Here is a 17,313-nt window from a genome sequence, read left to right on the forward strand (position 1 = left end):
TGGATACTAAGATTATTGAATGGATAAGATCTTGGTTGAAGGATAGAAAACAGAGAGCTGTGGTAAATGGAGTGCATTCACAGGAGGGAAATATTGCCAGTGGAGTACCCCAGGGATCTGTACTTGGACCAGTGCTTCTTAATATCTTTATTGGTGACATTACAAATGGAAAGTATGCCTTTGTGCAGATGACACAAAGGTATGCAACAGGGTAGAGACACCAGGTGGGGTAAAACAAATGATTGAGGATCTAGGAAGACTAGAGGAATGGTAACGAGTGTGGCAATTACAGTTTAATGCCAAAAAAATCAAAATCATGCGCTTGGGTCTCAAAAATCCAAAGGTTAAATGTAGTATTAATGGCACTATACTGGAAGCTACTGAGGAGGAAAGGGATCTAGGAGTCACTATCTCAGGTGACATAAAGGATAAATATAGTATTAATGGCACTATACTGGAAACTACTGAGGAGGAAAGGGATCTAGGAGTCACTATCTCAGGTGACATAAAGGATAAATATAGTATTAATGGCACTATACTGGAAACTACTGAGGAGGAAAGGGATCTAGGAGTCACTATTTCAGGTGACATAAAGGATAAATATAGTATTAATGGCACTATACTGGAATCTACTGAGGAAAGGGATCTAGGAGTCACTATTTCAGGTGAGAAAGGATAAATATAGTATTAATGGCACTATACTGGAAACTACTGAGGAGGAAAGGGATCTAGGAGTCACTATTTCAGGTGACATAAAGGATAAATATAGTATAATGGTGCTATACTGGAAACTACTGAGGAGGAAAGGGATCTAGGAGTCACTATTTCAGGTGACATAAAGGATAAATATAGTATTAATGGCACTATACCGGAAACTACTGAGTTGGAAAGGGATCTAGAAGTCACTATTTCAGGTGACATAAAGGATAAATATAGTATTAATGGCACTATACTGGAAACTACTGAGGAGGAAAGGGATCTAGGAGTCACTATTTCAGGTGACATAAAGGATAAATATAGTATTAATGGCACTATACTGGAAACTACTGAGGAGGAAAGAAATCTAGGAGTCACTATCTCAGGTGACATAAAGGATAAATATAGTATTAATGGCACTATACTGGAAACTACTGAGGAGGAAAGGGATCTAGGAGTCATTATTTCAGGTGACATAAAGGATAAATATAGTATTAATGGCACTATACTGGAATCTACTGAGGAGGAAAGGGATCTAGGAGTCATTATTTCAGGTGACATAAAGGATAAATATAGTATTAATGGCACTATACTGGAATCTACTGAGGAGGAAAGGGATCTAGGAGTCACTATTTCAGGTGACATAAAGGATAAATATAGTATAATGGCACTATACTGGAAACTACTGAGGAGGAAAGGGATCTAGGAGTCACTATTTCAGGTGACTTAAAGGCAGGTAAGTAATGTAACAAGGCAATGACGAAGGCTGGTCAGATGCTTGGCTGCATTGGGAGAGGAATCAGCAGCAGAAAGAAAGAAGTAATAATGCCACTGTATAGGTCATTGGTACGGCCTCATCTAGAATACTGTGCTCAATTCTGGAGGCCATATCTTCAAAAGGATATTATGACATTAGAGACTGTACAAAGGGCAACTAAAATGGTGCATGGCCTACATCACAAAACATACCCAGAAAGACCCAAAGTGGGTACACACTGGGCAATATATTGTGGGTCCGTCGGCCAGTGTGTACGGGCGATATGTCTGTGAACTCTGTCGTTCACAGACGTATTGCGTTGGCCCCGCAGCACAGCCGACGGACAATATATCTACCGATATATTGGCGCATAGCTGTGTGTGTACGGGCGGTCGGCCGACCTCCCGTACACATGCTGCAGCAGCCGGCGGTGATTCACAGCGGAACTGGGCGGGCGTGTGTACACGCCCGCCCAGTTCATGACATCAGTTCCCGACGGATCGGGCAGTGTGTATGCTCAACACACTGCCCAATCCGTTCATGGATATATCTGCCGATCATTTGATCGGCAGATATATCTATCACCTTAAGAAATCGCAATGTATAGTGTGGAGCAGAGAAGGGAAAGGGGTAACATGATAGAAACTTTCACATCAAATTGTATGTTTCTATGTTACACTTTCCAGTAGTGAATCTATATTGGAGCCCAGATCTCACGCAGTGGAAAGATCACCAGGAACATGGCGTCCGCTGCCATATTCCCAGAGACCTGCGTATGCTCAGCGCTAGAGACTGCTCTCTTGCACTGACTCCCCTCTTAGGGGCTAGTTCAGATCTGATTGTAGATGTTCTGAGTTTCGCACATATACGATCAATTACTCTGACATGCGGGAGGACGCACAGCGCAGGGATAGTCAGCCCCACATGCCAGGCGCTCCCCCCCCCCCCCCCGCAAGGGCGCAAAAGTATCGCACGGTGGTGATGCTTTTGCACCTGCAAAGTAGCTCCCTGCCTGTGCAACCTAGCCACTCACCACAAACTGGGTCGCATCGGTTTCGTGTGACATCACGCCTGCGTTGTCCGGACAGTGCCCCATCAACGGTGTTCTAATGCCGTTCACACGCCCCTTCCCGCCCCCGCCTGTCAAGCAGGCAGAGCCAATCACAGCCCTGAGTTGCTGTTAGTATCCCCAAAGGGCTTCAGACTGCGATCGCTGAATTACCCCCTCAAGACGCTCCTGATATTTACCATTAATAACTAAGTACTTAGGGCCTCATGTAGAGTTGGGGGCAATTCCAGCTACAGGGGGTACATAACACCTGGTCGTATCTTGCGATGCAGGGAAAAGGGGCAGATGCAACTTCTAGCTTCTAGCTGGATTCACTCCTAACTGTAAATGACGCCCTGGATGCCATAAGCTGATGTCAGCAGATGTAACCCATTGTTTCTCTATTACAGTCCAGAAAGAGCCCTCTGTATCGTATCAACACCGGGAACCGGATGGCCACGTTCATGATCTACGTAAGTCTTTGTATGAGATTCTTATTCTGCATTGACGCTGCATGAGATCTGGCACAAGATGCAGCATTCACTTGCTGCTATCACGCTCAGATCACGCTCAGATCACGCTCAGATCACGCTCAGATCACGCGCAGATCACGCTCAGATCACACTCTTATCAGCAATTTCTTTCTCCATTTCCTTCTTAGAATATTGCTCTTTGCAGCCTGCCTTATGTCTGTAACTGGTAATAGGATGGAATGGAGTGTTTCCAGCTCATGTGTTGCACCTTGTTGTGCTTATAACAACCTGGTCATCTGGGGGTATAATGCCTCTTCTCCTATGCAGTGCTCCAGGACGTGACCGTGAGCTGTGTGTTGTTAGTAGGAGCTGCCAGGAGAATAAGACTACCCAGTGAACATAATTTGGTAACTAGGGCACATTACGTGGCATATTTACCCACCTGGTCCACCAGTAAGGGACATCCTGGTCCACACAGCTCCCATCTACAGGGGGGGCAGATGTCACACACCTATACCGCCATTGTCATGTGATGGTGCTATATCATGTGTGTAATAGGTAGGAGTATGGGTGAATAGGGGACAGAACCGCATCTGTGCTGGGCGACAACATTTCCCAAGTTGTGAATGGTCCTCAGTAACTCAGACAGCTCCTTACCAGGTGTTGTAACGGGAATGACGCATTGTATAGACTGCTCCTTACCAGGTGTTATACCGGGAATGACGCATTGTATAGACTGCTCCTTACCAGGTGTTATACCGGGAATGAAGCATTGTATAGACTGCTCCTTACCAGGTGTTATACCGGGAATGACGCATTGTATAGACTGCTCCTTACCAGGTGTTATACCGGGAATGACGCATTGTATAGACTGCTCCTTACCAGGTGTTATACCGGGAATGACGCATTGTATAGACTGCTCCTTACCAGGTGTTATACTGGGAATGAAGCATTGTATAGACTGCTACTTACCAGGTGTTATACCGGGAATGACGCATTGTATAGACTGCTCCTTACCAGGTGTTATACCGGGAATGACGCATTGTATAGACTGCTCCTTACCAGGTGTTATACCGGGAATGAAGCATTGTATAGACTGCTCCTTACCAGGTGTTATACCGGGAATGACGCATTGTATAGACAGATCCTTACCAGGTGTTATACCGGGAATGATGGATTGTATAGACAGATCCTTACCAGGTGTTATACCGGGAATGACGCATTGTATAGACAGATCCTTACCAGGTGTTATACCGGGAGTGACGCATTGTATAGACTGCTCCTTACCAGGTGTTATACCGGGAATGAAGCATTGTATAGACTGCTCCTTACCAGGTGTTATACCGGGAATGACGCATTGTATAGACTGCTCCTTACCAGGTGTTATACCGGGAATGACGCATTGTATATAGACTGCTCCTTACCAGGTGTTATACCGGGAATGACGCATCGTATATAGACTGCTCCTTACCAGGTGTTATACCGGGAATGACGCATCGTATATAGACAGCTCCTTACCAGGTGTTATACCGGGAATGACGCATCGTATATAGACAGCTCCTTACCAGGTGTTATACCGGGAATGACGCATCGTATATAGACAGATCCTTACCAGGTGTTATACCGGGAATGAAGCATCGTATATAGACAGATCCTTACCAGGTGTTATACCGGGAATGAAGCATTGTATATAGACAGATCCTTACCAGGTGTTATACCGGGAATGACGCATTGTATAGACTGCTCCTTACCAGGAGTTATACCAGGAATGACGCATTGTATATAGATAGCTCCTTACCAGGTGTTATACCAGGAATGACGAATTGTATATAGACAGCTCCTTACCAGGTGTTATACCAAGAATAACGCATTGTATATAGACAGCTCTTTACCAGGTGTTATACCGGGAATGACGCATTGTATATAGACTGCTCCTTGCCAGGTGTTATACCGGGAATGACGCATCGTATATAGACAGCTCCTTACCAGGTGTTATACCGGGAATGACGCATCGTATATAGACAGCTCCTTACCAGGTGTTATACCGGGAATGACGCATTGTATATAGACAGCTCCTTACCAGGTGTTATACCGGGAATGACGCATTGTATATAGACCGCTCCTTACCAGGTGTTATACCGGGAATGACGCATTGTATATAGACAGATCCTTACTAGGTGTTATACCGGGAATGACGCATTGTATAGACTGCTCCTTACCAGGAGTTATACCAGGAATGACGCATTGTATATAGACCGCTCCTTACCAGGTGTTATACCAGGAATGACGAATTGTATATAGACAGCTCCTTACCAGGTGTTATACCAAGAATAACGCATTGTATATAGACAGCTCCTTACCAGGTGTTATACCGGGAATGACGCATTGTATAGACTGCTCTTACCAGGTGTTATACCGGGAATGACGCATTGTATATAGACAGCTCCTTACCAGGTGTTATACCGGGAATGACGCATTGTATATAGACAGATCCTTACCAGGTGTTATACCAAGAATAACGCATTGTATATAGACAGCTCCTTACCAGGTGTTATACCGGGAATGACGCATTGTATAGACTGCTCCTTACCAGGTGTTATACCGGTTATGACGCATTGTATATAGACAGCTCCTTACCAGGTGTTATACCGGGAATGACGCATTGTATAGACTGCTCCTTACCAGGTGTTATACCGGGAATGACGCATTGTATATAGACAGCTCCTTACCAGGTGTTATACCGGGAATGACGCATTGTATATAGACCGCTCCTTACCAGGTGTTATACCGGGAATGACGCATTGTATATAGACTGCTCCTTACCAGGAGTTATACCAGGAATGACGAATTGTATATAGACCGCTCCTTACCAGGTGTTATACCAAGAATAACGCATTGTATATAGACAGCTCCTTACCAGGTGTTATACCAGGAATGACGCATTGTATAGACTGCTCCTTACCAGGTGTTATACCGGGAATGACGCATTGTATAGAGACAGCTCCTTACCAGGTGTTATACCGGGAATGACGCATTGTATATAGACAGCTCCTTACCAGGAGTTATAATGGGAATGACGCATTGTATATAGACAGCTCCTTACCAGATGTTATACCGGGAATGACGCATTGTATTGTATATAGACAGCTCCTTTACAGGTGTTATACTGGGAATGACGCAATGTATATAGACAGATGATTTCCATTTGTATCAAGTAACATGTCTCTTGTCTGATCATTGCTTCTGTCTTATTATAGCTGAGTTCTGTAGATGTGGGAGGATCTACAGTGTTTATCTATGCCAATTTCAGCACACCTGTGGTAAAGGTAAGCATTTTATTACTACACACCTGTAGTAAAGGTCAGATCATATTACACAACTATCGTAAGGGATCAGTATGAAATCCTGCCGTACGGGATCTCGGCAGTCGGAATACAGACACTGGATTCCCGACCGGCACAATCCCGACAAGGGGGAGAGCACAACGCAGCCCCTTGCAGGCTAGCTGCGCTCACCACACTGCGGGCACACTAATTTATTCTCCCTCTATGGGTGTCGTGGACACCCACAGAGGGAGAATATGTCGGGATTGTGCCGGTCAGGATTCCGGTGTCTGTATTCTGACCGCCGGGATTCCATCCGTCGGGATCTTGACCGTATCCCTATTGTAAAGGTCAGATCATATTACACCCTAGTTGTAAAGGTCAGATCATATTACACACCTGTGGTAAAGGTCAGATCATATTACACAACTATCGTAAAGGTCAGATCATATTACACCCCAGTGGTAAAGGTCAGATCCTATTACACACAAGTGGCAAAGGTCAGATCCTATTACACACCAGTGGCAAAGGTCAGATCATATTACACACCAGTAGTAAAGGTCAGTATCATATTACACACCAGTAGTAAAGGTCAGATCATATTACACAACTGTCGTAAAGTTCAGATCCTATTACACACCAGTGGTAAAGGTCAGATCCTATTACACAACAGTGGCAAAGTTCAGATCATATTACACTTTGTCACACGCCATAGGCGGCGTTCACCGCGCTTACCCCAGCGTACCTGCTGGTATGTGTTGCGGCCTCCGCCTTCGGTTGTCCACGGGCTCCGGCGCCTGGCTGGCGCGCCCCCCGGCGGTTCCCCGGGGCAGAGGCGCCGCCACGACACCCGGCATCACGTGGGCAGGGAGCAGGTGACGTCATCAGACTGTTCCGCCAATCCAGCGGAGGCGGGAGTTTCAAAGGTAGACGCCGGGCAGCGCCTCGGCGCCTGAGTATCGTCTTTTCCTCTGAAGTGGATGCCAGTGCTTCTGTCCTCAGCGGATCTCTCTGCAGCATACCCCAGTGTCTCCGGCATTTCCATGTGTCAGTTGTTGCACAGCTTCCAGCGTTCCCAGCTGCTGCTGGGTTCCACTTGACAATGCAAAATTCCTTTGTCGTATAACAACCCTTTATGAAGTCTAAGAACACTGTACGCTGTTTACTTAAGAAGTACCGTAATGGTACGCTAGTTGCGTAACGATCGCTCAGCCGTAGGCGAGACGCTCAAGCGTCACGTTCGCTCACGGCCCAGCGATCACAGGACACGTTATTGGTTATGTCTAGGGTAATGATTCGCTGTAGCGTAGCGTGCGCTCGAGACCACGAGGAGGTCACCAGCGATGCAGACGCTCACAACACTATACCTTTAGGATAAAACCTTATACCAATTAAATACACTGAATACCTTAATGTGAGTACAGGGTGTAAGTGCAACCTTGTGTAACCTGACTAACTACAAAGCTGCTTGAGCGTCACCGACGCTCAAGTGAACACTTAACACTATAGAGAATACACAGATACTGGTTTAGGTTCCAAGGCCTATTAACTGTATTATATCTAATATACTTGTAAAAAGGGGATAACAGTACAAATGATACACTACAATATAACAGAGACTTCCTAACCACAGAACTAAACAATAAATACAAAAAGACAATACTACACTGACCTAAATGCAATACAATACAATACTATCTAATACAATACAATACTAGCCTAGTCTAGGGGAGATATGAGAGAACAGAACAGAGAGAGAGAGAGAGAGAGAGAGAGATGAGATGAGAGAAATTGGCTCACAGAAAGACAATGATTACGGAGAGAAACTTACGCACAAAGGGTATGATCGCCTGCGCCTCGATATCCAGCTCCCGGCTATCAGCAGATAACCGTTGATGAGAGAGTGAGAGCTGGATGTGGTCGGCCTGCCTATTTATGCCCCACACACAATGCAATCTCCTGGTCCTACAATCCCATTGTCCATTGGCCGAAGGAATTCGGCCCTGCATCATAACAGAAGGTCATAGGGTGATTCATACAGGTGGGCTGTGACGATTTCCAACAGCTCAGGTGGGTGGGAAACTGGGTTTCCCGCCGCATACCTGAGTATGTGTAATTAATAGAAATGGACATAAACTTCTTATGTCCATAACTATTCGCACGAGCGATTAATACGCTCCAAACCAACACCGGAATATTGCTAATTAAATACTCTTCCGATGGGTACCAAACACTGCTGTATGATTCCTGTTAGACCCTTTGTACGATATAAAGAGGGATTCCTCAGCTCTGGGACATTGTATTTTAACCAAACTTTCAGAATCTATCAAAGGGACCATGATCTATAAACTACATTAATTGTGAACATTTGTAACGAATGAGTCGCACGCTACGACTACATAAACTCTACCGTAAATACGCATACCGCGCCTGCGAGTGCACGTTATTGCGGGTATGCGAATCCACGGGAGAGCGCATGCACGCGCAGCGCGGACCAGTGTGCGGTGCAAATATGGCAACGTGCATTGAGACATTTTTCTGACTTTGACAGTCCACCCTTTGGCAGTCAATAATAACTGCCACAAAACATTTAAGGAGAAAAATGTAAGTCAGGGGTTAATTGATTTCCATGGTTGGGTAGGGGAGGAGAGAGGAGAAGGTGTGAAGAGGGTATGACCTAGTGAGATAGCAGAAGCATGTGTGTATGAATCCATGTTTGGGGGGTCATGTATCATCGTGCCGTACGTGTTGTAAATCAAGCTTCGAGGTATTGCGAAGTATACATTTGAATTCCTTCTTATCCTGTGGCACAGGTCTGTGGATGGGCTGTCAAACTTTACCGAGCTCATTTCGGATTTTGAACAAAATGGGGAGCACATTTTAGTTGATGATACATGAATGGGGGAGGTATGTGGTTGCTGATATCTGTGCCTGTATTCCCTATCGTCTATGTGTGTCGTTACCTGAGGGTTGTAGAGATGAAGATAAAGAACACTTACGAAAAATGCAATGATATTCTATGTCAGGGAAATGTACATCTGTCGTCGAAGTTGTGTTAGGTATCTGTTGAGAGTCGTCTTCTTTGCGCTGTTTTGCTCCTTAGGCATGAGCAACAAGCTTTGTCAGTGCCATCAGATTTACAAAAATGTTGGGCTAGCGTGAGTTTAAAAATACTAGGGAAACTGGGGATCCATGGCAAAGTTCATCAAGTGTCCATATTTAAAGTTGTCAAATCTTCTTCTTTGGTCAATCCGTTGTCTGTATACATCTCGTCTCGTCAGCTTCCTCGTCCAAGGGGGTCTTTGTATCTTGGAGAAAAGCAGAAAAACAGGTGAAAGAAACGGACCGTATAATCGCATTTTCATCACATTCTGGTTTCTATCATTGGGTCATAAATCAAATCCAGGTTAATTACAGTTTCCTCACTCCTCAAGCTCATCACTTTTGTACTTTGTTTGCACCTCATTAAAGCCTGCCCGCATCTAAATATCAATCCAATCGATATAACGACACCCAAGATACATAGTAGAAACTTTCCAACATCCATTATGACTCCTTGAGCCCAGTCTCCTAAACCGGAGAACCAATTTCGCGGGTTCAACCATGACACCCAACCAGTCAGCTCATTACCTACAGCAGCAAGGGTGAGATTGTGTTTTCGACGAAATTCCCACTTCAATTGGAGAATATCGTCCATCTTTTGGTCTATGACCTCTACCGGATCCTCGGTGCTATTTGTGATATACGTGCAACACTTTATGCCGTACTGTGTTGCCAATGTAACACAATATCCGCCTGTTACTGCTGTAAGATAATTAAGAACCATCCTATGCTGAACTAGTTCTGTTTTGTAAGCTTGAAGTTCTCTTCCAGTGTATCTAAACGTGTCATCATACATTTCAGTGATATTATCTAACAAATTGGCGAGTGCGGAAATGTATCTATAATTCATCACTCCCCGAGCGGTACGAGTGAAATCTAACGCTACCAGAACCTGAATCCCGGTGGATTCATGGATAAGATCAGAGGCCGGATGCTCTAACCTTTCTGACAGTTGTCTTTTAACTCGGTGCTCGTAATGAGTGTGAGTATAAGGAGCTTGGGCACCACGGTGTATGTCCTTCATTTTGTCATGTGTAACAGTCATCACTTCAGGCAATACTTTTCCAATATAACACAATCCTTCAGAGTTTGGGGCAAGCCATTTGTACGCCTTTCTCCCGCATATGAAATATGCATCATCGGGGAGAACATAAGGGACGGAGAAGGACATGACCATGTTACAAACCTTCCAGGTGAAATCTCCTGACCCTAATTCTTCCATCTGCCTAATGCACGTATCGGTTTGTACGATATGAGCACAGTATCCTGGTGATACCTCTCCAACTCTAGTAATCCTATTCCCTAAGGTATATCGATACCGGAAAGATTTTCCTCTACTGGCTATGTGGCGTACGAGCTCTGTATCTGTAGGCATTCTATCTGCTCTGTGTGAAAAGGTCATGGTAAGGTTGCTCCATGACACTTCCCAATTTCCCGGTTTTCTGGGATTGGAGATGTTAAAACATAAGAGGGACCTATCCACATGGTATTGGTGGAGCTTCAAACTAGGAGGGCTGGAGATGTTAAACCTCCGGTCCACCGGTCTCCCACCACTTAGCTCAAGTACCTCCCCTAACGTTAAAGGAAATGGTACTAGCCCTGATTTGCTGTGACCCTGAGGTACTTGAGAGCATACCCAACAATCTGTTTGGTTTAACACGTTACCCACTAAGGAGTGATAGTCACTCAATGGATGCCGGTCTATATGGATATTAAAACTAGATTGGCATTTCTTTATGCATCCATCTTCAACCAGATTATCACAGAGCCTACAGATACAATTTTCTTCAGCTAACAATCCATCACAATTTCTTCTATCGGATCGTTTTCTGATACTCGCCTTTGCTTGTTGGTTTGGTTGATCTTGGAAAACTACGCCTCCACCATCATAATCGGAACCCATTCCAGAACCTCTTTCGACCTCTATGGTACTCTCGCCGGAACAGACTGCTCTGGTCAACATCATGGTTAACATCAAAATCCGGATCACAGTCTCTTGGGGCAAGTCCATCTTTGAGGAGGAAATAGAGAAGAATGAGGAGGGGGAAAAAAGAAATTTTTAAGGGAGAGGGGCTGGGAAGTGGAGAAAAACAATAAAAGGGAGAAGGGAGTCGACAACTGCTTTCGGTCTTCAAGGCTCAGGTGCCGCCTCAGTCCTCCTGGAACAGACACTCCAGTGATACAACCTCTACCGTCTGTTCCTTATCACGGGGCTTCTCTGGATCGGCAACCTTTTTGCAGTGGGATGAATGGACCCAAGTCTCTCTCTCAGCAACCTTCAATGCTGTGGTGCTAGTCAATAAGACCTGGTATGGTCCTTCCCATCTATCAATAAGACAACCTGAGCGTAGAAAATTTCGTATCATTACATAATCCCCAGGTTCAATGTCATGACAATTACTATCTGGTAAATCAGGAATCATCAACTTCAGATTATCATTTTGATTCCTCAACTGCTTACTCATGTTAATCAAGTACTTTACAGTTACTTCATTGTTACATTTCAAATCATCCTGAGGGTTAATCATGACATGCGGTTGTCGACCAAACAAGATTTCAAAAGGAGACAGATTAAGAGGGGACCTGGGAGTGGTTCTGATGCTATACAAAACAATGGGTAAAGCTTCTGGCCACGTCAATCCTGTCTCTGCCATTACTTTACTCAATTTATTTTTAATAGTGCTGTTCACTCTTTCGACCTTCGCACTCGCCTGTGGACGGTACGGAGTGTGCAGCTTACTATCAATTCCCATCAACTTACACATTCCTTGAAAGACATCACCTGTAAAATGGGTACCCCTATCACTTTCAATGATTCTAGGGATACCATATCTACATACAAATTCCTGCACAATTTTCTTAGCTGTAAACATAGCGGTATTTGTAGCTGCTGGAAAAGCCTCGACCCAATTCGAGAAAACATCTATACAGACAAGTACATATTTCAAATTTCGACATGGGGGTAATTGAATGAAGTCAATTTGTATTACCTGGAAAGGGCCGCCGGCAGGTGGGATATGGGATGGTTCTGTAGGTATTGCTTTTCCAATATTCTTTCTCAGACAGGTAAGGCATGACATTGCTCTTTTACTCGCATGAGAGGAGAATCCTGGGGCGCACCAGTATGCTCTTACCAATTTGCACATCCCCTCCTTGCCTAGATGAGTCAGCCCGTGAGCTGCTTCAGCCAGACATGGAAGGTATGCCCTGGGGGCCACCGGTTTACCATGTCCATCCGTCCAGAGCCCTGAGGGCTCCTGGCCATATCCCTTTGCCTTCCAGACTGCTCTTTCCTGTGTGGAACACAGATTCTGCATCTCACACAACTTCTGTGTGTTGATGGTATTAAATACCATCAACTGTGTGGTGTCTGTCCGTGTGGGGGTAGCAGCTGCAAGCTTTGCGGCTTCGTCTGCTCGGCTGTTACCAAGGGATACTGGGTCTTGGCTATATGTATGTGCTTTACATTTGATAACAGCCACTCTGTCGGGTTCCTGTATTGCTGTTAGAAGCCTTTTTATATGAGCTGCATGCGCTATCGGTGTACCAGCCGCCGTCATGAAATTTCTGAGCCGCCATAGGGCTCCGAAATCATGGACTACCCCGAACGCGTATCTGGAATCGGTGTAGATATTGGCTGACTTACCCTTAGCCAATTCACATGCTCTGGTTAGGGCGACCAGTTCAGCAACCTGGGCTGAGTGAGGTGGGCCTAGCGGTTCCGCTTCTATGGTGTCTTGGTCATCTACGACTGCGTATCCAGTACACAAGTCTCCCGAGTCTGACTGTCTGTGACAACTACCATCCGTGTAGAACGTGAGTTCTGCATCTTCCAGTGGATTGTCACTGATGTCAGGCCTTGCGGTAAAATTTTGGGTCAAATATTCCATACAATCATGTGTATCTTCCTTTGCATTAAATCCTCCTTCCCCATCATTCTCACCTTCCACCCTTTGTGTCTGACCAGGCACACCTGGGAGAAATGTTGCAGGATTTAATGCGCTGCATCTCCTTATGGTGATGTTTACGGGGGCCATTAATGCCAATTCCCATCTTGTAAACCTTGCAGATGAGACGTGTCTGGTTTGGGCAGAATTCAATAAGGCAGATACCGCATGCGGTGTATGGATTGCGAGGTTGTGGCCTAGCACGACATCTTCGCTTTTTGTCACTAGCAATGCTATCGCCGCAACGCTACGCAAGCATGTGGGGAGGGATCGCGCTACCGTATCTAGCTGGGCGCTGTAGTATGCAATTGGCCTGCTGGCATCACCGTGTTTTTGTGTTAGTACACCTGCTGCGCACCCAGCACTTTCTGTTCCGTATAGTTCAAAGGGTTTCCCATAGTCTGGCATACCTAGTGCTGGTGCCTGCGTTAGGCACTGTTTGAGTCTCTCAAATGCTGTTTCAGATTCGTCTGTATGCGAAATCCGATCAGGTTTGTTTGAAGAGACCATTTCCTGCAAAGGTAGCGCCAATATGGAAAACCCTGGGATCCAATTACGGCAATACCCACACATTCCTAAAAACGTCCTGATCTGTTGCTGGGTTTGTGGCAGTGTCATGTCTCTAATGGCTTGGATTCTATCAGCGGTCAGGTGTCTCAGTCCTTGTGTTAGACAGTGTCCCAAATATTTTACCTTAGTTTGGCATAATTGCAACTTGTCTTTGGAAACCTTGTGACCTGTGTCTGAAAGATGAAACAGGAGCTGTTTCGTATCCTTCAGAGATGCTTCCAGTGAATCTGAACACAGTAATAAATCGTCCACATACTGTATCAATACTGATCCACTGTCTGGTTGGAAAGACTGTAAACAATCATGCAAAGCCTGAGAAAATATACTTGGACTATCTATGAAACCTTGGGGTAACCGAGTCCACGTGTATTGGACTCCTCTGTATGTGAATGCAAACAAATATTGGCTGTCAGGGTGCAGAGGTACCGAAAAGAAAGCGGAGCAGAGGTCAATAACAGTGAAAAATTTGGCAGTGGGAGGAATTTGCATTAGGATGACAGCTGGATTAGGCACTACGGGGAACTGACTCTCAACTATTTTGTTAATCCCCCTTAGATCCTGCACTAGCCTGTAACCCCTCCCCCCACTCTTTTTAACAGGGAAGATGGGACTATTTGCGGTGCTGGACGTTCTTACTAGAATGCCCTGTTGTAGCAAGCGCTCTATTACGGGAAAAACTCCTAGCTCCACCTCTGGCTTCAGAGGATACTGTGGGATTTTTGGAGCTATCCTACCATCTTTTACTTGCACAACTACTGGAGCTACGTTTGCCATTAATCCAGTGTCCTGTCCATCTTTTGTCCAAAGTGGCTCTGGTATCTGAGATATCATCTCTTCTACTTGGGATGGATTCCTATTTGTCATAATGGAATGTGACATTAATTTTGATGGGGAGTCTAACATGTCTCGTACTTCCTGAGCGTGATTCTCAGGGATGTCCAAGAATACACCTTCAGGAGTACAATAAATGACGCAACCCATTTTACATAGTAAGTCTCTTCCCAGGAGATTAGTTGGTGCAGATGCAGCCAGCAAAAAGGAATGCTTGGTATGCAAAGGCCCTATTGTAATCTCGGCTGGTTTGCTAACAGGGTAGTGCTGGACTACTCCTGTTACTCCCATGGCTGGAATTGTCCTACCAGTGGTTCTCATGCCCACTGTCGAATTTATCACTGACTTGGCCGCCCCTGTGTCTACAAGAAAGTTTAAAGTTTTACCAGCTACATTGATTGCAATTTCTGGTTCGCTTCCAAGACTGGCAATCAACTTAACTGGCTGCAGATTACAGGTATGGCCACACCCCTATTGGGTATGCTGACCTCCCTGAATCCCGCTGGCAGCAACTACTTGTGAGGGAGTTAGCTGGGAACTACCAGAGGCATGCCAATCTCTGTTCGGGGGATATCTTTTTGTTTCCCCTGTATGTGGCTCAAAACTCCGCCTCTGTGGACCCTGCTCCCAATGTCGTGTGTTGTGTTGTTGTCTAGGGGGTTTAAAAGATCTTTGTACATTCTTTGTTCTACATTCTCGTGCAAAGTGTCCCGGTCTGTTACAAGAAAAACATGTTATTACACTTGCCTTACCCACAGGATTCGGTGGTACATACGCAGGCTGCCTTGTGGTCAGCGCCTGTATACTTACGGACATCAACTTATCACTTTGCGACTCTCTGTGCCTAGTGATGTTTCTGTCGTGATCAATAGCAGCCTCTCTCAAGCCGGACACTGACAGACCTCGCCAGCATGGTTGCGTGGTCTGAACCCTAGTCTTTAATGTTTCCTTTAAACCATCCATCAGTACAGATACTGCTACTTCCCGATGGTTTGGGTTGGTCTTAATGTCTTCTATACCAGTGTACTTTGCCATTTCTAATAGTGCCCGGTGAAAATATTCTGTTGCCGTTTCGGACTCCTTTTGCTTAATGGAAAATATTTTATTCCATTTAACAACGGCTGGGAAATACTCCTTTAGCTGTAAATTTATCCTCTTTACATTATCCTTGTTGTACACGTCTGTAAGCGGTACATCTTTATCCAATGCACAATCAGCTAAAAACTGAGTTGCATCAACATTGGAAGGTAAACAAGCTCTTAGCAGTATCTGCCAATCCTTGTTGTTGGGTTCTACGGTGTTACCTAGATCCCTGATGTATTTTTGGCTAGCAACTAAATCCTTCCTGGGGTCAGGAAATTCGGACACTATTGTTCTTAATTCCATTCTGGAAAATGGAGTGTACATGGCAATGTTCCTTATGGGAGTGGCTCCAGACACATCTGTTTTTCCATTGGGAACTGCTATTACCCTTACAGGAGCAATTCTAACAGCCTCTTCCTGTGTAGATTCTACTGCTTGTTGTGGTACAATTGTTTCAGTGTAGTGCATGGTGCCGTACTTACCCGTTGACACGACCTCACCTATCCCTCCGCTAGGGGCTTTCACTAATCTCGTGGGTGTCGCTGTGCCTACTGTGGTCTCTGCTATGGTGGCTGCAAGAGAGAGAGCTGAAATTGTTGCTGAATCGTCTTCTTGATCACACTCCTGAGGAAGGTTCAAAACAGGGTACATCTTGCACGGGTTAATACTTGCATGAGTTATTTGGTTAACATCATTAACATTTACAGGGTTACTAAGAGTTTGTGTTTTACAACCCAGTGCGTTTCTCTCCGCAATCAACTTCTCTCCTGCAATGTATGGTGGAGGAGGAGCTGTGGCAATCAACTTCCTGACTGCCCCAGATCCTGCCGCCAGAGCCAAACCTCTCTGTATCTCACCTTCCTGGTGCCATAACTGTAAACAATCATGATGTTGAATTCGTCTCTTTGTTGATTTTACGAGACATATCCTCCTCCTTAAATTTTGTAACACTTCTGGACTAAAGCTACCTATTCTTGGGAATTTGTCCCTGTCTTGTACAGTCATTCTCTCCCATTCATCACATAAAGATTCGGTGTGAATTCCATATTTTTCACACATTACATATCGTGCCGACCCAACTGGTCGGTTCACAGAATCAACCTGAACCAGGGTTGATCGCCCCCTACCTGAACAAATGGCCCCCATAATCTGCAGGCGTTGCTTATTCCTCCTTGAATATCAAGGCTTTCAGCGAACCCTTACAAACAAACCAAGATGTCCTTGGGCAGGCCGGCGGTGGTGGTTTATCAAGTACCCCACTTACTTCTCGCCCACGTTGGCCTGTGCTGCAATCACTGTAGCCAGAGCTGCTGTACCCAACCTAGGGCCCCTGTGAACCTTTAGTTTACTGGAACATATGAGGGTTACCCGCAGGACACTTACTCTTTCCAGTAAAGTTGGGGTTGTTAGATAGTTCCTGAGTGACCAGCGAACTTCCCTTCCAAAAATAAAAAATTACACAAATCACGTCAGAATGTACAGA

The 17,313-nt window shown here is 45.2% G+C and overlaps 1 protein-coding gene across 2 annotated transcripts in view; it reads left to right on the forward strand.

The window, feature by feature from the left end:
- P4HA3 (prolyl 4-hydroxylase subunit alpha 3) overlaps positions 1 to 17,313 on the forward strand; it is an 86,237-nt gene that overhangs the window by 56,370 nt on the left and 12,554 nt on the right. For both annotated transcript variants that reach the window (XM_063950985.1, XM_063950986.1), the window contains 2 exons: positions 2,912 to 2,974; positions 6,232 to 6,300. In XM_063950985.1, the coding sequence (XP_063807055.1) occupies positions 2,912 to 2,974; positions 6,232 to 6,300 (132 nt within the window). The remainder of the gene's footprint in view (positions 1 to 2,911; positions 2,975 to 6,231; positions 6,301 to 17,313) is intronic.

Source organism: Pseudophryne corroboree, chromosome 2 (assembly GCF_028390025.1).
Source record: "Pseudophryne corroboree isolate aPseCor3 chromosome 2, aPseCor3.hap2, whole genome shotgun sequence".
NCBI classification, from domain to species: domain Eukaryota; kingdom Metazoa; phylum Chordata; class Amphibia; order Anura; family Myobatrachidae; genus Pseudophryne; species Pseudophryne corroboree.